The sequence below is a fragment of the Uloborus diversus genome, chromosome 7, assembly GCF_026930045.1.
Source record: "Uloborus diversus isolate 005 chromosome 7, Udiv.v.3.1, whole genome shotgun sequence".
In the NCBI taxonomy this organism is placed as follows: domain Eukaryota; kingdom Metazoa; phylum Arthropoda; class Arachnida; order Araneae; family Uloboridae; genus Uloborus; species Uloborus diversus.
In genome coordinates this window covers 19,128,688-19,153,050 of record NC_072737.1, presented here as the reverse complement: position 1 = coordinate 19,153,050, position 24,363 = coordinate 19,128,688, and the positions used below count along the sequence as shown (strand labels likewise).

The 24,363-nt window shown below is 31.1% G+C and overlaps 1 protein-coding gene across 1 annotated transcript; it reads right to left on the bottom strand.

Annotated features, from left to right (window-relative positions):
• Nucleotides 1-5,274: 5,274 nt before the first annotated feature.
• Nucleotides 5,275-24,134, bottom strand: LOC129225883 (proteasome subunit beta type-6-like). The gene is made up of 6 exons (XM_054860412.1): nt 24,004-24,134; nt 14,892-14,959; nt 14,094-14,225; nt 10,699-10,828; nt 8,138-8,282; nt 5,275-5,463 (listed from the first exon to the last, which is right to left on the bottom strand). Exons 1-6 carry the CDS (start codon nt 24,082-24,084, stop codon nt 5,333-5,335), a joined length of 687 nt encoding a protein of 228 aa, XP_054716387.1. The 5' UTR covers nt 24,085-24,134; the 3' UTR covers nt 5,275-5,332.
• Between the last annotated feature and the right edge of the window lie 229 nt (nt 24,135-24,363).

Genomic DNA, 24,363 nt, shown 5'->3' with positions numbered 1-24,363 from the left:
CGTTGCAACTACTGCAGATACCATATATCCATAATAGTATATATGGTATCTGCAGTAGTTGCAATGGTGTGGAGTGGTTATCCTCGTGTGTGGTGGAGGAGTTTATGTGTAATGATGGTTCTGTGATCACTATTCAGCGAACATTCTGTCTTCAGTTCAAACTTAGTTAACATCATCCTATTCTACATAGAAAAACTATTCACTTTTGCATATCGAACTTTAAGTACTGTACAGAAACCTGGCAGACCTCAAACCATAACAACGCTGAAAAATAGTAGCATGCGAGAGCATCAATTATTGAATCTCTGTCACGTTTATCATCTAACTGGGATTCAATCTTGAAACAATTCGTAAGAGCCCTTCAAAAACAACTCTTAAAAATTTCATTTTGTTGCTTTTTACGTTAGTAAAGTGGCCTCCACTTATATGAATCACCTTTGTTCTAAACGGTTTTGATTTCATTAAACGGCTGATTCAATAAAGCAGGATTTTGTTTGTTTTTTGACAATTTGATTCACAAACAAACACACATTAAAGCGGCTGATTCAATTAACAGGCGTCCACTGTATAACAGCTTATTCATTTCTATATCAACTTGATCCACATTGGGTAAGTTCATACATTTCGAGAAAATTTTTAATGATTTTTTTTGAACGTTTAGCACTTAAACATGCAGCTGCCCCGCAATTGTCCTAAAGGAGTAAGAAAAATCTAGCCTTACAGAATGACGTCGGCAAAGTTAGAACGGAATGCGAAATGCTTGCTGAGCAGAACTCTTAAGTATCCCGTTGCAAATATACTCTCCTTCTCCTCCACAACACAGGACAATGGTCACCATTCCAAGCTGTAGCATCTACATGAGATGGCACGTACACCGCTATTGATTGACGTGCCCCTCCCCCCAGCTTAAATGGGAGGGGGGGTTCTAAATTTGCGGAATGGAACTCCAATTTTCCCGAATAAGGACATTTTTGTAACGTCACAGTGACCTCTTATCAAGGCGTCCTTGTCGATCGATATCACATCCGTCACCTTATCCTCACCACAACTCACACTTTGAAGCAAAGGGATGTAAGTGGCAAAATTAAAAATTTGGAGATAACCAGTACACATGGTAGGTGAACCTCTCCTCAGTCTCAGGGCAAGAGATTGTACTAATAGCCCCGGTAGTTGCTGCTATACAGCATGATTTGGAAAAAAAAATTTCAATATAAGCCTACCTAGGATCTTTGAATGCATTTTACTCAAAACTTGAAAATGTCCACTTACATTTCTTTGCTTCTCACTCCCTCATATGTACAAAAATATTTTTTTTTAAAATTTATAAATAACTTATGTAGTTTCTGGAAAGATCTGAAAACAATTTTTACAGGTTGAAGGACACTAAATTACTTTCTTTTACAAATGTTTCATTTTTCGCATCATTACTATGGATAATTAAACTTGCTGATATTTTTTTTTCTCCTTTAAGATTGATATAGTTTTGTACATTATTGCCAATTTATGAAATTTGCATTTATAGATTTTGTTACAGATGGGGTTATAATATAGATTTTGAAATAGATTTACTTTTCAAGTGCATCATTAATATGGTTTGAGCCGTTTAAAAGTGCCAATTGTTTTTGTATGCAAATCTTATCACATCAACTGTTACTAACTCACAAGTGCCTTCTTTATAGTGCAATATTTTAATACTGCCATTTTCTTCCCTCCAGATATAGTTAAAATTATAATCATGCATAATTCAGATAAAATGCTTGAGCTGTTATCTGGGTATGATGAAATATTTTATTTACCGACTACTTTTTGTCCATTGTATAGTGTACATATTGAACAAAGGTTTAATTCCATTTAACATGTTAAATGTGACCTATTCCTCAACATTTAATGTGAAATATTTTTTTATGTGTGCCACATTTCTCATTCCATAAAACTATATTTGAATTTATATTTACAAGAGGGGAAATTGTTGGTATTTTGCAGCAAGAAAGAATATTTAAAGTTGTTTCTGAAATAAATTTTGCTTTGAAATCATGTTTTAACTCTGAACTTTGAAAATGAAGTTTTTTTTTAGCAGAAAAAGGTAGTAATATGATGAAATAATTTTAAAATGGTGGTTGAAATACCACACAACAAACTTAATGAGAAAGCGTATGGATAAGCAAAACAATTTTTTTTAAAAAAAGATCAGAAGGGTGAAATTTGTTACAAAATATATTCATTCAAAATATTTTAATAAAACTTTTTTTAATGATGAAAATGTAAAATAGTTTATATTTTCCATTTTACAATGTTATTTGGATGTTATGCTATTTTTACAACTTGATGGAGTTTAAGCTCATATTTATACATGTATTTATATGAAATAAATTTTATTTTTACTAAACATTTTCTAATTCTTTATTAAGCCTAGGATGTGAACTCTGCATTGACAAGTTTGTACAATCTTTGCTATAGTTTCGATACATACCTTGTTGATAAATGTCTGAGCATTTAAAAATTTATTTCTTCAACTTTTTATATAAGCAAGTAGGTGGTTGACTTATGAGTACAGATCAATATTTTTAATTTCCTTGACTATCTACTACATCAGTAGGATAGAAACCTTTAAGCTACACGAAAATGTATTTAATTTTTCAAAATTCTAATACAGAACTTAAGGACCAAAATTATTGATTCAGCATTAGGGTGGAACGAAAAAAAAAGTTTTTGATTTTCAATTTGCCGTAGTGCGGAAAAGTTGCCTTTTCATGCAAACAATATGTAAAAAAAATATGAAAAATATTGAAGCACATCTTGAGGTGCCGCAAAGAGCATAAAGTTTTGCAAAATTGCAATTTTTGCTACATTTAAAATTTTTTTTAAAAAATTTCAAATTTATCTTTATGCTTCAAATGCTGTCGAAAAGCAATTTTTATGCTCAACAGGTCGCACAATAACTTTTTATTGTTGTTCGGATTATCTCTTGAGGTGCCGCAAGAGCAAAGTAAGTTTCGCAAAAACGCACTTTTTGCCGAATGCACTGGCATCTGGGAGCTTGAGTCATTGCAGCAGCGGGTTTTAAATGGGGGGGGGGGGGGGGCTGGTCAGCAGTGATTGTGTGAGTAGGGCCAAGCTCAGATCAGGTATAAATTTCTTTGTCGAGTTGAGTTAGTGAGTAACGTAAAATTTCGTTAGTTGGTAAGATACTTCACTGTTGTGAGTTGCAATGGCTGTCTAGCAGACGAGACAAACATCAGAATGTCCTATTATTGGAATCTTTAGCGATTTCAATGAAGTTTTACTACCTACTTACGAAGATGTAATGAAATGCTACTGTTTTATTAGACACGGCCTAAAATGTGCGGCTAGGAAAGATCTTTTTGTAAGTGAAATATATATGACTTTTTAGTTTCCAGAATAGATTACATTTGGTCAAGAACTGCTTTGAGACAACAGGAATTGAAGCCGAATGGATTCTTAGATGGTAAAACAAAAGAATCAAACGAATTTAAAGACAAAATAGGTCAACAGCTGGAAACCTGTTCTAATCTTCCTGTGGTTACCTCCTTACCTATTGGAAATAACCTTCTTTTTGAGAACATACAGGACATAAGTACCGATCAAATATGTATTGGATATGTGTGTCACTATACCAAGTGGGACTTGCTCACTAGATTTATCTTCAAGGAGCCTGGAAAAAATTCCCCACTCCAGATGACTTACATTTGCAAACCGTATATTTCGATTGTACGTGGCAACTAAAAATCCGACTGAAAATCTCAAGACTGACTCAGTACATTGTTAAAGTGTAGTAAAGTATAGTTTCCTTTATATGGGCGTGGCATTTCGCTAAAATTGTTTGAAACAAATAATACTGAAATATATTAATAGTAATATTCATTCATACATTTTCAAGAAAGGATCCATTTCTTGTACGGATCAAGTGGGCAATGCGTATGCCCCAGTGTGGTTTAACATCAAGTTAAAACCTTCTCGTACTTACGGCTCTAAACATTTATATTTGAACGTATCTTATATTCACGATATCTCTCTCACCGTGTTATCATATCACCGTGTTATATAAAGAAATGGGTATTTTGATGCAACAGAAAATCTCCATTTGGCTATGTTATGTAAAGAGCGTAGAAATGTAAGAAAACTTGGATTACGATGTGTGTTGAATGCAAGAACACAAAGTAGAGGCGGGGTTAAGAAATTTAAAATTCAACAAATAATTTTTGCTGCCAAAGATTACATCGATTTGATTTCATGGGGTGAAAATGAAATAACCGCCCCTCTTGGTGAAACATTTGTCTAGTGAATCCCTCAAAGTGAAACTTATAACCCCTAAGCTGCTCTTAAAAAGTATGTTTCAGTCGCAGGAGACGAAAATTTGACTCAAGAGTTATTTTGAATAAAGAGTTATTTGGTCCAAAAAAAAAAAAAAAAAAAATGTGTCAAAGAAGTAGATGCAAACATACCATTTATTTACAATCATTAAGAATACTTTGAATGGTAAAAATAGAACTGTTAATGTCTTTTATAGTGTACTAGTGATACCCACACAGCTTTGCCCGTTGTAGAAAAAATTAAGAGGTCAATTGGTTTGCTTGTATATTTACAAATAATGTAAGAATGTCTCGCCAATTGGCTTGCCCATGTTACAGTTCCACGTTATGACAAGTTTTTAATTTACTCGCCCATCTTATAATTTTTCTCCGGTAAATGTGATTAAAATTGGAATAGAAAAAGAACAAAATCGAATTTTTCAAAAATCGCTTCGAGGTGCACCTCCCACCCCCATGCTACAAACTAACTTTGTGCCAAATTTCATGAAAATCGGCCGAACGGTCTAGGCGCTATACGCGTCACAGAGATCCAGATAGAGATCTAGATCTCCAGACAGCCTTTCAGCTTTATTATTAGTAAAAATTATGATTTTTTTTTAAAACTGTATTTTGTAATTAGTATTTTTTTCCTAATATAACGCTTATAAATGTATTTACTGTCATATTTTGTGCCATTAAATACAGTAGGAAAGCATAAAAAGGAATTTCATTGCTAAATGGAAATTTCGGTTATTATCAAACTTTAAGCTCGTTGCGGCACCTAAAGATGTTGTAGTAAAACAATGAAATTTCTTCTGCTTCTTTTTAAACTTAAATGACAACTTTTCCCCCCTAAGGCAAACCAAAAAAAATTTAAGGTCATTTTCGTTCCACCCTATTCAGCATGTTTATGTTACATGATTGAAACTTCAAACTGGAAACAAAAACATGAAATATATTACTTTCAAATTTTTATTGTAAAAAGGTACATCATTGTTCAGCAATTATTTATTTTTGAAAATCTATTCTACTTTATAATACTTGGGAACATCATCTCCAATTAAAGTCCTTCTCTCTATTCCCTTTTCAGTAATAATGCCCAAGCGGATGATTCCACCACTGGAGCAATCTCTCCACATTGCATGGGCAAGTGCTAAAGGGAAATAATTATTGGATTGAATTAAACACAAGAAATAGAAATTCAAAGTTTATCTAGATTAATTTTGTTTTGAAATGATAGACCAATCACAATTTTCTATAGATAAGAAATATAAACTTTAAATCTGCAATCAACTTAAACCTCAAATATCTACATAAACACTTGAAGGAAGATGGGTAAGGGTGCAGCTTCAAAATTTGCCACAGCAAGGGGGAAATCAAAGACCTGTCTCTGACCCCAAAGCAGAATATTTTGTGATAATCTGCAAAGAAAATTTATTTGACAAAAATTTGATTTTCAAGATAAATTCATTATAAACTTATCTTCAGAACGTTATGAAATATCCTCTGAAACATTATCAAAAAATATTTTAATCATATGTATAATGAAATGCGAATAATTTAATGAAATTTGATCATTTTAAAACAAAAAAGTATATATTTTTCTATGCTTAACTATTTACATGTTCATTCCTATATACAGGGTGGTTCATGCTAAAATTTAGTTTTCTCTACAATTTTACTCATTAGCTCAGTATAATTTTTTTTTTTTTTTCAAAATCCCCCAGAAATTGATTTTATTTTATTCAAGGCATTTAATAAATAGCATAGGCAAATAAAGATTTTTTTTTCTTAAAAGACTTGAAATTTAAAAACTTCTTCTACATAAGAGTCAAAAAGTAAAGCAATTGGAGAATATCTAATGGTATTTTCTTGAAAACTGCAAGATTGAGCTCAGATTTGCAAATTTAAATCACATGCAATTTTTAATAATTTTATCTACGTATACTTATCATATTTCAGTATAGTTGCAATGTGTGCAGAAAAAACTATCATAATTCAGTTAAGTTAATCATTTCAAATACTTTTCTTTTCTCATTTTTAAAATCACAATACAGTCAATTTTGGTTTATTGCTATTAATCCATTTTCAGCCTCTACCATGATAAGTTTCACTGAATTATATCGATTACAGATGAACACAAATTTAACTTAAATCATTAAATAATTTGTACTCGATTGTATTTAAAACATGAAATAAATATTAAATAAAATAAGATAATTTAAAGCAACAATGTTTAAAATAACTTTCACTTTTCAAAATAATAGAAAAATTCACAAGATGCAAAAAGATTAAAACTTAAAGCACAGCACACAATTTTCGGTGAATAAGAGAAATGCTAAGAATTCCCCCCCCCCCCCCATTTACTATATTTTTCGGCTTTTAATAACAAAAATTGAATGCAGCTGCCAATCAGTTCCTTGTAATGAACACTTTTAGATGATGAAATCGCATTTTTGGAGAAAAAATTGCGATTTTGTCGTTTTTTTGTAACAGACATTGAAAATTTGCGCAAATTTTCCACCCCTAAGTTGATATACAGAGTGGTTCGGAAGAAACTTTCCCTACATACAAATCTTTGGTTGCCTACATACTGAATCAAAATTTTAGATACAATTATTTGCGGGTGTACACTTAAGATGCATATATTCCAAGTCCCAAATGGGTGATGATGATGTAAGACTCTGTAGCTGTGTTGGTTCCTGATAACCAAACCCATGAACAAAGAACATGTTTATGCTGCATATTTCAGTCTATGGTACTTTACTTTAAAAATTAATTTAAAAGTTATTTTAAATTGATGAAAGAAAGAAAAAATAAAAACTGCACAATCAGAGTGAAAGAAACAACTGAAAAACATTATGTATATGTAAGTTTTATTTTTTCTATTGTACGTATTGGTAAAAGTTGTCAATATGGATGAGGGAAGGAAACTTTTTAAGAAAAATTTTATTGAGCTCTATTTAACTTTTATTTATTATCACATTTATTTGATATTAAAGTTTATAACTATTAGATAATTAATAAAACAAATAACTTAATAAAAAGTCAATCTATTCTATATTTTTGGAGATTTTAAAACTCTATTGAATTAGCTTGAGGAGTCAAATTAGAAAAATCAATTAGAAATTGAAAGTTTTAAAAATCCATTTTGGTAAAGTAGAAAAATCAAATGAAAAAAAAAAAATGCGCGGTTGAAGTTTAAAATAAGAGGAACTCTCAGGAATGAAATGATTTATTTAAATTTTTAGTTGTATATTTTTTTTTCCATTTTCAAATGATAATTTATTAAGTCTTTACCAGTTGCACTAATTTATTGCAGATTACTAAATGCACAGGACCTAGACATCTGTACATCAGCTAATTATTAAAAATAAGGTTAGATAATGACAAGTAAACAGCAGGTTGTGTGATCAAACTGAATTCTTTGACAAAGATAAATTAAAACCTTGGGCTAAAACCTAATTAAGGTACAGAATCATGACATGGTAATAAACTAAGCAAAAAAGAAAAAAAGTTAGAAAATGCATTTGTTAAATGTATTTTCAACTATATTTCTATTTTCAAACAGTGGAAAAGCTTTGAAATTTTCATATTTACTATATCTTTTAGGAAAGTAAAGAATCATTTATTTTTTATTTGTTGATGATACATAATATACTAAATGCCTTGAATGAAATAAGGGAAAATAATAGAGAAATAATAATTTCTGGGAGATTCAAAAAGATCATGAATTTTTAACAGAGGAGCTGTAAGTAAAATACCAGAAAAACAAACTTTTTAGGTAGTTAAATTCAAAAGGAAAATAATAGAAAGCAGCAACACACCTTTAGATACAAATTCAACACACTCATTTTGCGTCATGCCTTTCCTATAATTGGCATCTGTGAATCCATAGATGAAACCACTTCCAGAGCCGCCAATGCAACAAGGCTCTCTTGATACCATTCCACCCAGAGGAATCGAATACACCTAAAACAAAAAATCATCATTACTTACTCACCATTGTTATTGAAAATTGTTACTGAAATTTCAAGACTTATATTAGATACCAAAGAACATTTAACAAAAAAAAAAAGTATTTTTTGCTGTGTCAATAAAATTGAAAACAGCTGTCCATCGTATATTACAATTAATTTGTACCATGCTTTATTGAAACCATGTTGCATGAGACTTTTAGTTATGTATTTACATTTATTTTTATGTATTTGCATAAGATAAATCAGGGCATTATGTACCATATTGTATTGAAACTGTAATATGGAAATCACGTTGTGCACAAGTCATTGAAATTATCTAAATTGAGGAAATGTAGACTGTGTTATACCAAAGTCAAGTCTTATAGTATAAACTCTGTTTCAATTAAACATACAAACATGCTAGTTACTTTCATAAAATAAAAAAACAATAAGTAACTTCATTTACAGAGAGCAAAACACATATTCTATCAAAAAAAAAAAAAAATCAGAGAATTTCTGTATCAATAAAGTCTGACTGAGCAACAACAATGAAAAAATAAAATAGAATTATTCCATTGCTACAATTTTCATTTATCTTTTGTAAGATTTAGCTTAACTTTATTTTCTACAATTTTTTTAAAAAAGTATTGAAATAAAAATAACATTAATTTTTTTTTTTTCAAATTGCGTTATATCAAAACTTTATAGTAGTGAATTAAAGTTTACACATGTAATACTGCATTCATGTTAAAAAATTAAAAAAAAAAAATTACGCATAATATTGAAAGAGTGTAGTACAAGTACTGTGTTATTTGAACATTTATATTTTACAATTTTCATTTTTTTTTTACTTTTTTTTACATTTTTTTAATGCATTGGTATCATTCAATTCTGATTTTTTTTAAATCTCATGTACAGGGTTGCCAGATTTAAGAACAGTAAATACAGGACAGGCTTCTAGGAGTGAAGGTGGGGAGTGGGGGGGGGGGGGGTATTTTTTTGAGATTGAGGGCAATTACTGGTTATGGTGTATTTTAAGGGGTGATGAACAGCCATGTTTTTATAGCTTTCAAAAGATTCCTCTTAGTATGTTTATGGGTGAGCACAATTTTGGTAGAACTCTTTCTCAGAGAATAAAGCAAGCAATAGAACGATGTTCACTATACAGATCGATGTTGATAGGAACAGGTGCTAATTAGTTTTTTACTTGCGTTTGCTATGAGAGAAACGGGCAATCAAAAAATTTTCTTGTTAAATGTGACTACTTTATCTGAAATGGTAATACAAGGAATTGTGGAGCAAAACTTGTTTTTTAATGCCACACCAGACAATGGGGAAATTGAATGAGTAAGCCTTATGGTCTGCCACCACCAAAACAAAAACATACAAACCATATCAAAACGATAAGAACTTTTGCATTTGCTGCCACATGATTTTCTTTTTGCTCTTTATTTCACATGATTTTTGTTTTTGTTTTTCTCCTTAAAATAATGTTTCATTTTATAAAATACTGTTATTAGCCAGAATACGGGACTTTAGCCGTCCCATATGGATGTTCCCTGGGACGCGGGACAATTTTTTAAAATACGGGGCTATCCCTTGAAATCCGGGATGTCTGGCAACCCTGCTCATGTAAGAATGATGCAAGAATAATTTGCATTTCTTCTTTAGTGTGATCCAAAGGTTAAATGATAACGAAATATTAAATGCTTACTTCAGCATAGTACAACCTCGTGTATCCGGACTAACTGAGACTTTATTTCGAGCAGTTTTTACGGTTTTATGTAAACGTGTGAACCATGTTAATTTAAAACAGAGTCTTAATGAAATTCCTACAAAATGACATGCACTAACTGCTTGTATATTATCTTACTTCACATGGAAAATCATGATTTAATGCCCCCCCCCCCAACCCTTTAAAGCATGAATCTAGTTATATCTCACTGATCTTGTTATATTACCATAATTGTGTTTAAACAAATCTTCAATGAAGGAATTTTAATGTTAATCTATTCATCTAGATGGCAACTCATTATAATGCTAACTGATACCTCCTAAAATTTAAGTCCATTACTATCCTTTTGATTTTAAGAGTTCATATTTTCTCGGAGCTCTTTACGTGTAATTATTATTTTTTAAACATTTTTAAATGCATGACTACAAACAGTCAGCAAAAAAATTTCTCCTCACATCTATTGAGAAAACTAATACACTAGACCTTCACTATTAGATGAATATTCCACTATTTTTATAATTTGATCACTGAAAACTTTATTTAATAGACCTTTTTTTTCAACAAGTTTAGAAACAAGAAGAACATCCATTGGTAATGACATTTAAAAACTGATCATTAAAAATGACTTTGCTCCATGATACTTTAAAAATCGATCAAAATTATACCAACCCTGCCGAAAGTACAATGAAATTACCTGGCCACCAAGTTTTCGATCCCAACCTCCGACAATGATGCCTGCCGATAAAGATTCTCTGTAACTGTAACAAATTTGCTTAAAATCATTTGCAGCAGTTCTCACAGTCACTGGTTCATCCAAACTCATGCTAAAAACAATAAGACAATAATTAGTTTATTATTGAAACTATTTATTTTAGTTAAATAAAAAGTTCAATAGAACAACTTTAAAAGCAAAATAAATAAATAAATAAAATAATTCAAAAATCATTGATTAAATTTAATGTTTTAGAGTTAAAGAAATAGTTGTACACTTTCCCCAAATTTAGAAAAAGACTTGTTTCTTGCATCCCTTCCCTCACTCTCTTTTAGTTAGTAAAACTTCAAACAAGAATTGTACTAACAATGTAAATTGGCATAAAGTAAAATCTTCTAATCTTAAAATTCAAACACTTTTAAAAGGTCTTAAAATTGCTATTCAACAATGGAAACACTTAGCAAAAAAAAAAAGTACCCTTGTTCTGTCAAGGTCTTTAATTGTAAGAATTTGCAATTAGCAGTTTTTTGCAAACTTTACAGAGCAAAAACTGTGCCTTTACTAAAGGTATAAACAGGAGCAAGCAGAGTGGCTAAGATACAGACTGTGTATGTTTGTCTTTCCAAACAAAAGCAAGCACCCAGTTTTCTAAACAGTAATCAATCACTTTACTTCAGTGCAAAGGATCAACCAAGAACAAAACAAACTGTAGTTGGATCAAACCTAACCTGGTAGCATTGTGAACACCACATAAATCCTAATCACAGCATTACGACGCTGCCAGGTTAAGTTTGCCAAAACTGTAAACGTATTGTTACAAATCCTGTAAATAGTAATTATTGTAGTAACGTAACCTGTAAATAGTTTCCCGTAATGAATATACATCCCCTTTTTCATATGGCTAAAGTATACGACCCCTATTTCCTTTTTGTTCATTGATAAAGTTTGATAACGGTCTACTACTTTACAGAAGCGTGTGGAATATTTGAGAAATTTCTTTTCGGTGTATTTAAGCCGTTAGCGATGGATAAACAGTTAGTTTCGATTGAGGATTTCGAACTGAGAGTGTGTATTTGCTCTGTTTATAGCGAGGCATTTCGCTGTGTTGTTTTCGTATTTGGAAGTAAATACGTGTGTAAACGTTGAGTTTACGGTGTTGTGTGATAATTGCTTAATTGCTGATGAATAATTTAGCAGTTGTTGACGATCTTTCCTGTACATAGTGTAAATAAATTTCTTGTGCTTTTATCAAGAACTGTGTCTTCATTTCAAGAAAGTGGAAGTCGCACCGAATCCGTTACAGTATTTTAACATCAACATTTCTGCTGTCATAAAAATGCAAATTTAAATAACAGAAACATAATAATTGTTCAAGTTCAACTCAAAAAAAGTTGCCATATAACTTATATGAGTACATTTCTTTGCCTTAAAGCAATATTGGGATATCTTACTGTTTCCTGGGGTTAGATGTCTTCGTTCCCCAAAGCAGAATACTACTAAATTTGCGACGTATGTCGCAGAACACATGCCTGAGCTGCAGAACAATTCTGTTTAAATGAGAGGAAAACTCGGACAATTTTCTGCAGAAATTCTACAGATTTCCGTACAATTTCTGCAGAAGCTGTAGATTTTCTGCAAATATCTTTCAACTAAAGATAAAATTTTGCCCAAATTCTGCAGATCTCTTTAAATTAGAAGAAAACCTAAAATTTCTGGGAAATTACGATAATTCGACGGAAAGCTCGAGAAAAATGTAAATTTTACAAATCATCTGTTTAAACTTAAGAATTACTTTGAACCTAAAGAAAACTGCACAGTTTGTGCAAAGTTCTATCTTGAGATGGAATATATTTGTAGAGTAGAAAATCAGCATTTTCTGCAAAAATTTCATATTCTAAATCTGAAAAGATTCTGATTTTTCTAACGTTTTTGGTTCCCCTTTTCCTTATTTTCCCCTAAATTCTAAATTTTTAACTGCAATTTCCTCTAAAAACGTATGTTTTGGAAACATGTCAACAATGAAACACGTTCATTGCAGAAATATTGCCTGTCTCCTTTGAGTTTTCAATCCTTTTGCATCCTGAAAATATTTCAATTATTTAAAAAGTTTTGGAGTGTTTTATTATTTGCTACTCTAACTCGACTCATTTTATTTATTAGTTTAGTAATTTATTTATTTATTAACATTATTTTAATTCTTCCTTCATGCCATGTAAAATTAGCCAAAAAAATAGTGGTTTGACACCTAAGTTCGGATTTTTATAAAAATTTTAAATCTTTGCTGCTTCTATGCATTTTAGAATGCATATGAAATATTTTTGGAGAATCTCAATCGGTTTAGGTTTCACAGAAATGCATAGCAACAGTGAAGTTTTAAAACTGTAAAAAAAAAAAAACCCTCCTGCTTGAAACGATTTAGATTTAGGCTCCCGATTTATGGAAAAGGTCACATTGGTTGCTTGTGTATACAATGCTTGAAGTACTTTCAGAACAATTTCGGTCAAATGATTTTACGTTGCAGAATATTGTCAAGTATTCTGCTTTGGGGGATGTCTAACTGTTGCTTGGAGGCGAGATATACATTAGAAATTTCAAAAAAAGAAAAGTAACTGGTCTTGTGAAGCAGTAAACATGAAGATATATTAGTCTGCAGACAGTGACTGGTCCACTTTACACAAAACGTAGTTTAACATGAAATATGTGAACATAAATTGATAAGCATTTTACTTGTATCTTATTGCATTGCATAGCTTCAATTGGCTTCAATTTACAATGTAAAACATCAAACTGATAGTGCATACAAGATACCTACAGTTGGAGCAAACCTAACCTGGAAGCATTGTGAAGGCTATGCAGATTCTGATCACAGCATAGCAATGCTGCCAGGTTAGGTTTGTCCTTAACTATAAATGTAAAATTACAGTACATATAAAAAAAAAATGTTTAAAATATAAACATGAAATGGCTTAAATGAGGATGATTAACCACTGATCCCCCAGACTGCTGAATTTTATTTCATGATGGTCCGATTGGTTTTGAATGGTCTTGAACCAGAGGACCACTAATGATTTCAAACGCCGGGAAACATAAAAAAAATATCACAAAAGGTCAATTGTAATCACAAATTGTGATACAATTGATCTGTGATAATTCGACACTAACTAATGTGAGCTAGAGAAGAGTTTTTTACTTTCTTTACTAATTTACAAGTGAGTAACAAGTGTACCATGTAATAAACATTACAAAAAAGAAATTTGGATTTAATTCTCTATAAATTCCTACAAGTTTTGACAAATCTTATATAATGATCTGAAAAAAAAAAAAAAAAAAAAAAAAAAAAAAAAAAAAAAAAAAAAACTTAGTCAAACAGCCCTAACCTGAGCATGTCAAGTCTGTAAGCAACAGCATCAGAGACAGCTTGAGTATCAGCAGCGGAGCCAGATCTACAGCAGTAAATGTGGTCCGTGACTCTGGTCAATTTATCGGAAACACGGTTTGCGATGTAAGCTCTAAAATGAATTTAAAAATACATTAATATACATTCATTCGCATTTAACAACATCAAATGAAATAAAATAGGAAACAGAAACTCAGAATAATTCTTACAATAGCGGATTTTGCTATGCAAGTCATTTTGCATAGAAATGAATGAAAAAGAAAAAAAAAAAAGTTTCGCTTGAGAATGGATCATGAAATTTGTATATGGACTACAATCAAAATCTTACCATTATTCATAAATTTTTAGAAGTCCTTTTATAGCTAAAACCAATATTATGTATTATTTTTTTCTAAGGTGCATCTTTTTTTTTGCCAAAGGTGGAAAAAATGGTAAAACCCGCCCCGGCAAAAATAGATCTTCATCTATGTACAGATGTACATCTAGGTACTTGTCGGCAGTTTGATTTTAAATAAAGATGCATCAGTTTTTGTCATGGATTAGAATTAGACATTTTTAAGATTTTTATAATTGGAATAAAACTATTTAATATTACAAGCATTAATTTTGTGATAAAGATAACAATAAAGAAACTGAAAAATCTAAAAGAAGCTGGATCTCAAAAAAAAAAAAAAAAAAAAGCATTTTCCCGCCAGAAAATGAAAAAATTACATCCTTGCCTAAATTTTTTGTTAAGTTTTATATCAAAGTTATTTTCATGAAACACTTAAGAACTTACCCTGTTGTCGTTCTTGAATCTGCACCAATCACGACACCACCGTCAAACTCAACTGCCATGATGGAAGTCTGAATAAAAAATTTCATACGTTAGTGTCTTATTTCACATACAAAAATGTTGATTTAGTAAATTGCAAATAATAAAAAAATGATGAAACAGTTCAGTAAAAAATGAATGTTTTAAAAATTCTTTTAGTAATTTAAGGGGTCACAGTACCTCAAAAATGATCTAACAATCAAAAAATCTTTTTTTGCTTATTTCAAAACTACAAATTATTCCAAACGCAGGGAAAAAGTTTAATCGCTTTAGTTCAAATATTTAAAAAATTATGAGTAGTTTTAAGCCATGCTCGCTATGTGTTCTTTTGCAAAAGAAAATTTTTAAATTGCTTTTTCTCGGTGATTGTTTTTTTTTTTTTTTTGTGTTTTCATGTCATTAGAATCCCTAAGGATTTTTTCTATTAAAGATACAGCTTTAAAGTAATACTTTTTGCAATCGGGATAATATATTTAACAAAACTGTGCATTGGATAAGCATTTTATAAATTACTCAAATGTTTAGAGCATGTTATACCTTTAAAAACAAAAATTTTTTTAAAACAAATTACGTTTTTTTTACATAATTAATCACAGAAAATGTTCCAATACATATATAAACAAATGAATGCACAGATTTTTAGAGATGAGTATTGTGATTGCTTAGCAAAAATCTTTTTTTTTTTTTAATAAGGATTTAATAAGGGATTTTAAAAAATTGAAATTTTCCTAAATTTTTTGAATTTTTAAAAAATGTGGGTAATATTTTAAGATTTTGAAAATAAGTTATTGGTTGAGAAATGAGTGTGTATGTTCTGGTTTCAAAGAAAAGCACAATATTCATAAATTTAAAAAAAAAAGTTCAAAAGGTACTGTGACGCCTTAAAGTAAATTACAGAGGTCTGTTTTTTGAAACCAAATTTTAAAAATATGGAAAAAGTGATCTTTCTAAGCACGTAAATCCTGAACTAAAATGGCACCGATTATGAATGAAAACTAAATATCCCAAATTAAATACACTAAAATAATGCTTTTTATACAGCTTTTAAACCTCGATATTAAATAAAAGTTACTTAGATACTCCCTAATACAAAAGTGAGGACCGGCAAAACAATCTTCTTTAATCAGCATGTCATATTAAAGTTACAACATCGCTGCAAGTCTGAATGGTTACAAGTCACTAAGTGGCAGAATTGCCAACGTGTCACATTTGTGTTATGTTTCGTCAACTGCACTGCAAAAATTAATTTGGGTACTTTTACACAGTCTTGCATAATATAGACGCAGAAAATTTTTGGCTGTGCAGAAATTTTTTTTCAAACTGCTAACATTGATTTAATTTTTTTTTTTTTTTTTAAGGGATTTTTTAAGAAAATCCCAGAGTTTATTTCTGTTAAAGCCTTTCTCTAAAAGCCTTTTAAAGCACATTAAAGAGACTAAGGCTCCGGGGCCAGATAATATTTATCCGAAAATTTTAGTTGAATGTGCAGAGGAATTAGCAGATGTAATCGCAAACATTTTCAATGCTTCTTATAATTCGGGGACAGTGCCAGAGGACTGGAAGCTGGCTAACATTACACCGCTCTTCAAGAAAGGGTCTAAAGGGAGTGCGGGAAATTATAGACTTGTGAGTCTAACTTTGGTGGTTTGCAAAATTTTTGAAACATTGATGAAAATTAAGATAGTAAATTTTCTAGAGACTAATAATCTATTGACTAGTTTTCAGTACGGTTTCAGGAAAGGTAAATCTTGTGCAACTAATTTATTACATTTCTATGACAAAGTTACCATGGCTTTGGACAATAAGAAGCCTGTAGATGTTTACATTGATTTTCAAAAAGCTTTCGATAAGGTACCGCATGTTGCTCTACTTAGCAAATTAGCTGATATAGGAATAGGGGGGAAAACTTTCATTTGGGTAAAAAATTGGCTGATCGGAAGGAAACAAAGGGTAGTTGTAAGGGGAAATTATTCTAATTGGAGTGAGGTCTTAAGCGGGGTTCCTCAAGGATCAGTGTTAAGGCCTGTTTTGTTCATTGTCTTTATGAACGATATTCACAAAAATATTTCTGGGAACATGAATTGTTTTGCTGATGATGTCAAAGTTATGGGGACTGTAGAAAATGAAGAACAAGCAAATCAGCTGCAAGAGGATCTAGATGATATTACGGAGTGGGCTGATAAATGGGGTATGGCTGTTAATGTTGGGAAATGTCAAGTGCTACATTTAGGGCATGGAAATAAGTGTACAAGTTATTATTTGCAAGGTTCAGTCATTAGTCAGGCAGACAAAGTTACTGATCTGGGGGTCCTAATAAGTCAGGATTTAAAGTTTAGCCAACAGTGCAGCATTGCTAGCAACAAAGCCAATAAGATGCTTGGGTTTATCAATAGATCTATTTCAAATAAATCTAAAGAAGTTCTTCTGCCCTTATATAGAAGTTTGGTAAGACCCCATTTGGAGTATGCTGTTCAGTTTTGGTCTCCTTATCTTAAGAAAGACATTAATGTATTGGAAACAGGGTTGGCTTTTTGCCGGCAGAAACTGGTTTTTGCCCTGCCGGTGGCAGAAACTGGTTATAACCGGTAAAAACCGGCAGAAACTGGTAGAAACTGGCAAAAACTAGAAAACGTTTTTAATAGCTCTAGTAATTAGGGGAGATTAGGGATGGATGGGACACTGGGATGGATGGGACTCCTTCAATTATTCTTAAAATAAACATTGTTTTTGATTTCTAACTCTTCCACTAAATGGAGCAACCATAAAACCATGTTTGTTGCTATAAATCATTTTAGTTGCAAAGTTCTATGAATGTATACCAGAAAAAAGCTATTTTACAACACCAAAAGTAAATAACTACTTTGTTTTCAAGATAAGTTTTCAATCTTATTTATTGATGTTAACATAATTCTTTTTGCTGTTTTATACACCTAATAATACAGCTTTTATAAAGTAATAGTTAAGTTAAACCTAAAAGTAGCATGCTTCTAGTAACAAGCTATTTTACTGAAATGTTGTGTAAAGGGAGGGATGGGACAGTATGGTTTAGGGAGGGATGGGACATGTCCCATCTCTCCCTTTTATTATCTGCAGCTAAATAATTATACTGATTGTCCAAATTTTTTAATATTTTATTTTTGCAGTACTATCTTGTTTTGGAATTGAATTGCAGAATAAAAAGGCCATTGAAATTATCAACTTGATATATAAGAATTGCATTAACTTCTATGATTTTTTTCGAAACTAATTTCTTTACATTGAAAGTTTACAGTAGTATGACTAAGTTTTCCTTACTCCTGTAATATTTATCAATGTAATTATTACTTTTATGTACTATATAATATACTTTCAATCAATTGGTTAGCTGTACTTCTTTGTAAGAAGTATAACAGTGATTTCATTACAGGTTGTTTTCGCATGAAGCACATTATGCGAAGAAAAAACATATTGTTTACGAAAGTGTAGTATATTTTTGTAAAATGAAATTTTATATTGGAAAATAACATCCAGTTACTCAAATATAAACCATAAAATAAGTAGTGACTTGTGTTAAAGTTTCAGACTAATTAATTTTGTTTTTCTGATTAGACATTTTAAAACATTAATAAATAAAAATAATTGATGAATGTATTTTATGAATTGAATCGGGCCCTGATAATAGAACTCTAAGAATTTCAATTATGTTGGAAGAGTTGAAAGCAAGGATAATGATGAGACCTTTCAAGTACTCTTTATGAGGAAAAATGAAAAAGGAAACTTTATCTTTCCACAAACAACAGATAGTTCTGTGATTGATAAAATAGACATTATTGCCAAGTTGCCCCCACCAAATATGGTTGGTGGAACTAGTCGAGCACAAAAATTTTTCATTTGATGCTGATTTATTAAAGTATAATGTTAGATAAAATAGATGTTCCCAATGTTCAATAAACCTTACATAAATAAATGACATACTGTCTTTGTCATTTTTCATAATATTTTTGAAAACTATGTATATGTATTTTAACTTTCAAAAATGTCCCATCCCTCCCTTACATGAGGGAGGGATGGGACATTTTTACTGCTATTGTAATTGTCTTCAGAAATGACCATTTTAATAATTACCATGAAATTTATATTTTTTAAATATATTAAAATGTTTCAATTTGTTATTCTGAAACTTTCAGTGTTATACCAGTAGAAAATAATTTATAAGAAATATTTTTGTGAGAACTGTCCCATCCATCCCTAATCTCCCCTACTTAATGACAGGCAATTAAGTAAAATAAAATATATAATTCATTTCGTCATTGCAAAAACTTAATATAATAGTTATTTAATAATTAGTGTAAAAATATGTTAAATAACAAGACTGACATTTCTAAAGCAAAGTAAAATTTATCGTAGTTGAAATTGCTATGTGTTAGAAATTTTAGCCTTGTAATGCTGTAAGTAACAAATTTTTCAGTTTGTTTATAATTATTTTGTTTGCATTTAATATAAAGTGTGATATATCAAATATTTAAATAAATACAGATTTTTATTTTATTTCATTAAATTCTAAAATTCAGAAACTTGTCATTTTACACTTAATGTAACTGAATAAAGCTATTCTCAAAGAACAAAGAGCTCTCCCCCCCCCCCCATTTTGATTTCTATGGAAAGCTAATAATCCAATTATATAAGTACTAACACAGTCTTCAACTTTGCTGTATGTAAGAAACAATATAATTGGTTAGATTCACTGACTCATAAATGTAAAGAGTTTCATTGGTTGAAACTAGGGGTGCCACATGGATGTCGATGTTTTGGAAACATCGATTTTTTTGTTAAAACGTCGATGTTTTTAACATCGATGTTTTACTTTCAATGTTTTTGGACAATCGATGTTTTGGTTTCGATGTTTTTTCGATGCTGATGTTTTTGCATTTTAATTGAAAATTATCATAAAATTTTGCTCCAATCTTCTCGCTAGGTAATTAAGTTTACTTATGGAGTTGCCAAAAAAAAAATCATTTTTTGCACCCGTTTTATAAGAACAATTTTTCTGCGTAGAGGATGATTTTTGGGAAGATCACTACAAGATAGTAAAAGATTAACTAGAGAGTAAAAAAGAGATCAAAGCTATTGGAAGAACCTGACACTGGTAGTCTGGTGCCAGAACTTGCAGTCTATTTCAAGGCTCCAGTTCTTAAACTAAAGGAAAATCCTATACGCATTTGATAGTGATGGAAACTTCTGCTCCATCGAAAGAGATGTTTCTCAGACTGGTGGGATAGTCTGCGAAAAGAGAAATGCCTTTCTGGGGGGACAAAGTAAAGAAACTTCTTTTTCTCCAAACTGTCAACACCAATATTCGGGCTTACTTATCAATTTCCTCCAACAAGTCGTCCGTCTATTACCTTAAATTTGTGTTTAATTATTAACTAACAGTACAACACATATTTCTTACTCTTAAAAATTATTGTTAGAGTTAATTTCGTATTTTTAAAATAATTAGCACAACTTTTTCTCATCATTCAACTGACGGTAAGTGCATGATGCATTTTTTCTTAGATTCTAAATTTATTTTTAGTTTAATTCAGTTTGAAAATATTTCTTTATTACTATAACTAGATTGTATTAACCGCTGCTTGTCTTATTATCAATTTTTGCCCAACTATAATACCAAGCTGTTGCGAAATTATTCTTATTAAATTATATTCATGATTTGAGGTTCAGTATTTTCAATATATTTGTCGGATACATATTCTTTTGTATTGCTTAAATTAGTGTAGTATATTCAAAAATGTAGGTTATACATTGATAAAAAGATCGATGTTTTAATTTCTAACATCGATATTTTGATGGGATTGAATGAATCTTCTCAAATTTCTCCTTTGTGCACAACAAATTAAGAAATTGTTTAGGTTTAGAAACAGCGTCAAAACTTGTATTTTGTTACAGGCTGCTGCAATGTGAAAACAATGTAAAATTTGATTTTGAATGGTGATAGTGTTGTAAATAAATTGTATTTGGGTTAATATTTAATTATTTTTCTTATACATTTTCTATTGTATGTCAGGAATTGCATTTATGTCATTTTTTGAGTTTCTGCCACAAATGTGGCAGAAAGGGGTTTTTGCCATGCCGGTTTTAACCGGTTTCTACCAGTGGTTTTTACCGCCTTGGCAGAAACCTGCCAACCCTGATTGGAAAGGGTTCAAAGGCGGGCTACAAGGCTAATAAGTGGACTTTCCCACTTAGATTATGATTCCAGGCTTAGAAGGCTAAAAATGTACAGTCTTGAGCAAAGAAGAGACCGAGGGGACATGATTCAGCTGTTTAAATTTATTAAAACGAAAGATGTTACGGGGCTGAAGTTTAGCACTGAAAACAGGACAAGGGGTCATTGTTTTAAGCTATTTAAATCTCAGGCTAACATGGATATTAGGAAAAATTATTATTTTAGCAGGGTAGTGGAACCTTGGAACAGCTTACCGGAAGAGGTGGTAATGAGCAAGGGAGTAGACAGTTTTAAGAGGGCCATTGATCTTCACTGGGGATTGTAAATTGACTAGGACCAGTCTAGCTGGGCCCAGAGCCTGTTGCTGGTCGTCACTTTTGTATTTGTATTTGTATATTTGTGTAAAAAAAATAATGGTTTCGGCAGTTTTCTTCAGTTGGTGAAAAATAAGCAAACTCTATGTTATTGTAAAAAAAAATTAAATGATTTAAAGCACATTTTTTTGGTCTCTTTCATATTTGAATATAAATTTAATTCTTTATTCAAGGGTGAGTTAGGCAAAATAATTATTTGCAGAAAATTTTCCAGCTAGGATTTGTGTTCGCAGAAAGCTTTTCATTTTATCTAAGTCTGCTTTTACATTGTAGGTGCATTCGGCTTGGAGACTCGTGAACTTTCCACTACAGAGAAAATAGAAAATTAACGCTTACGTTGCTGCCATGTTTGCTTCTTTTTTTTTTGTTTTCCCCCCTCTTTTATGAATTTTTCAACTTATTGATGGTTCAATATATTTGTTTGGATGATTATTTAACGTACCTTTTACAGATAAGAGCCATTCCACCGAAAACAGTTATTTTGTTCCGCAAGTGAGGCATCGTATATTTCATTAAAAATAATAATTTAAAAGGGTAATGATAATTTTATTGCTTAACAAATTACAAATGTATGTGTGTTTCCTTAAGCAAAAGATTTTGTCATTACTTTTTTAAATAATTACCTTTTATTGAAATATATGAACCGTCATGAGCGGGACAAAGTGACTAATTTTTCGTGGAATGATTCAATACGTAACTTTTTCAATGGTTTAAACAATTGTTTCTCAACAAATGAGATATGTTTCCTTTACATCGGAACCTTTGCTTTTGAAATCTACAATTTATTTTAACATTTATATTTCAATAGAGCAAAAATATTAACTATTCATAAGCAAATTACAAGCAGGAGCGCAAGCAACGAGGGGGGGGGGGGGCACAGGGCGTGTTCCCCCCCCTAGAACGCCAATTTGAACAATTTTCAAACATACTCTTTTTTTTTTAAAAATTCAAACGAAGATGAAAGCGCTTTGAAAAAACGAAGTGGTTCCAAAGTAAGCAGGGATGACAAGAGGTCATTTAAAACTTCTCCCTCTCTCTTTTTCAGCAATTATTTTTTCTGTAGTTAGGAATGAAACGTCAATGATTATAAGATCGTATCTTCTTCCGTGTGACAGTTGATGGATAAGCAGTAAATCTGAGGAGAAAAACTTCGGAAAATAAATTCACCACCACTTTCGTTTTTCTCGGAAACACTCCAGATTGACGACGGGTGAAAATGTTGTCGGACAAACTTTGTATTGTAGACAATAAGACAATTTTATAAGTGTACATATGCAATGCGGATATTTAGGATTCATCAAGTGTAAGTGATTTTATTGATTATTTTGTTGTATTTTTAAGCGAATTCATGCCATTTTAACGTGTTTCTTTTTTATTCTCTTTCTTTGAATGATCTTAAAAATATGAATAGTTTAGAGCTTTTGGTGATAAAAATTCGTGTGCATTTTGACTTATTTCATTAATATAGTAAACGAAGTAATAACAAGTATTGATTTCCATTCATTAAGTTGAACATCTTACTGCCAAACTGTTGTTTCAAGTACTTTAAAGTTTATTCTTAACATGATTTCAATTCTGGGATAAGAACAATTAATGTTTTGCAACAGTTTTTGAATAAATTGCAAAACTTATACAATTTTAAGGAATTTTACTAAATAATATTAATAATAATAATAAAAATATATTGATGTAAAGAGAGAGAGAGAGAGAGAATGCTGATAGAGTGTTGTGAAAAAAAAATTGTGCCCCCCCCCCCTAAAAATATTTTCTGGTTGCGCCCCTGGTTACAAGAGGTTGACTTTGGATGTCAGGCACGTGATGCATGTAAATAAATTATATTTTAAACAACAAAATTGTTTAATAAAAACATAACTGCATCAGGAGCATCTTTGTATCAAATGTAAAGATAGAAAAATTTGCTAACCCCTGATTAATTAAAATATTAAGAGATACCTATGACAAAATGTTAATGAAATTTAAGAGTATTTTTGTCCTGCATTTGAACAGGTGCAATGGCCCACAAGTAAATTTGTGACTAGTCTCTTTGTTATTGCTTCTAAATTTCTTCTAATGACAGGGGTATGGCGGTATTTTTTACAGGGTCCTATTTTTGCGAATTTTGAAATTTTTTTGTGAAAAATCAATTTTTTTTTTGGACATTTAAAAACGTAAACCAAAAGTTACAGTAAAAACTAGATTTATGATTTGCATTCTGATGCATAAAAAAAGTAGTTCGTGAAAGATCTGATTCGGTTAATCGAAATTTTGACTAAGGTTCATTAACTGGTCTCAGTTATGATTTCGTGAAGGGATCCTTTCAACTAGAAGAATTTTTTGAAGGGTCCTTAAACAGTCCCAAATTTACCCTTGCTAACAAGTAGAAATAATTATTGAGAAAGAAAAATAAATTACAGGAGCTGACTCCCATGAATATTAAGCTCTGGTTCAATCTACTATTATTGATATAACTAATATTTGAAGACATATTTTAGCTTACTCCAGTAGAAACTTCACTATCCATCCAATCTGTTGAATTCATGTTATTATTATGAAGACCGATGTCAAAAGCGAAATCCATAGCGTGATTCGACGATTTTCAGTTTTTCTGCCGAACGACGGAAGGTGTTGCCACTTCTTAATTTGAAATGAGACAATAACAGAACCATAATGGAAACTGGAGTCCTGTTTCCTCTGGAATATATTTATCATTATTCAAAATGTTATATGAGGCCGTGGTAGCCTGATCGGTAGGGCATTGGACTCGGGGCCGGAGGGTCTCGGGTTCGATCCCCGCTGGTTGAAGACCCACCGTCGTCATTAAAGGGGACTGGGCGACGTTAAATATGCTCGTGGTCTC

Coding starts and splice junctions, on each gene's coding strand:
- LOC129225883 (XM_054860412.1), bottom strand. CDS start 24,084: ATGGATTTCGCTTTTGACATCGGTCTTCATAATAATAACATGAATTCA. Junction 14,226..14,891: donor GATTCAAGAACGACAACAGG/GTAAGTTCTTAA, acceptor AATTCATTTTAG/AGCTTACATCGCAAACCGTG. Junction 8,283..10,698: donor ATCGAAAACTTGGTGGCCAG/GTAATTTCATTG, acceptor TTTTTGTTTTAG/GTGTATTCGATTCCTCTGGG.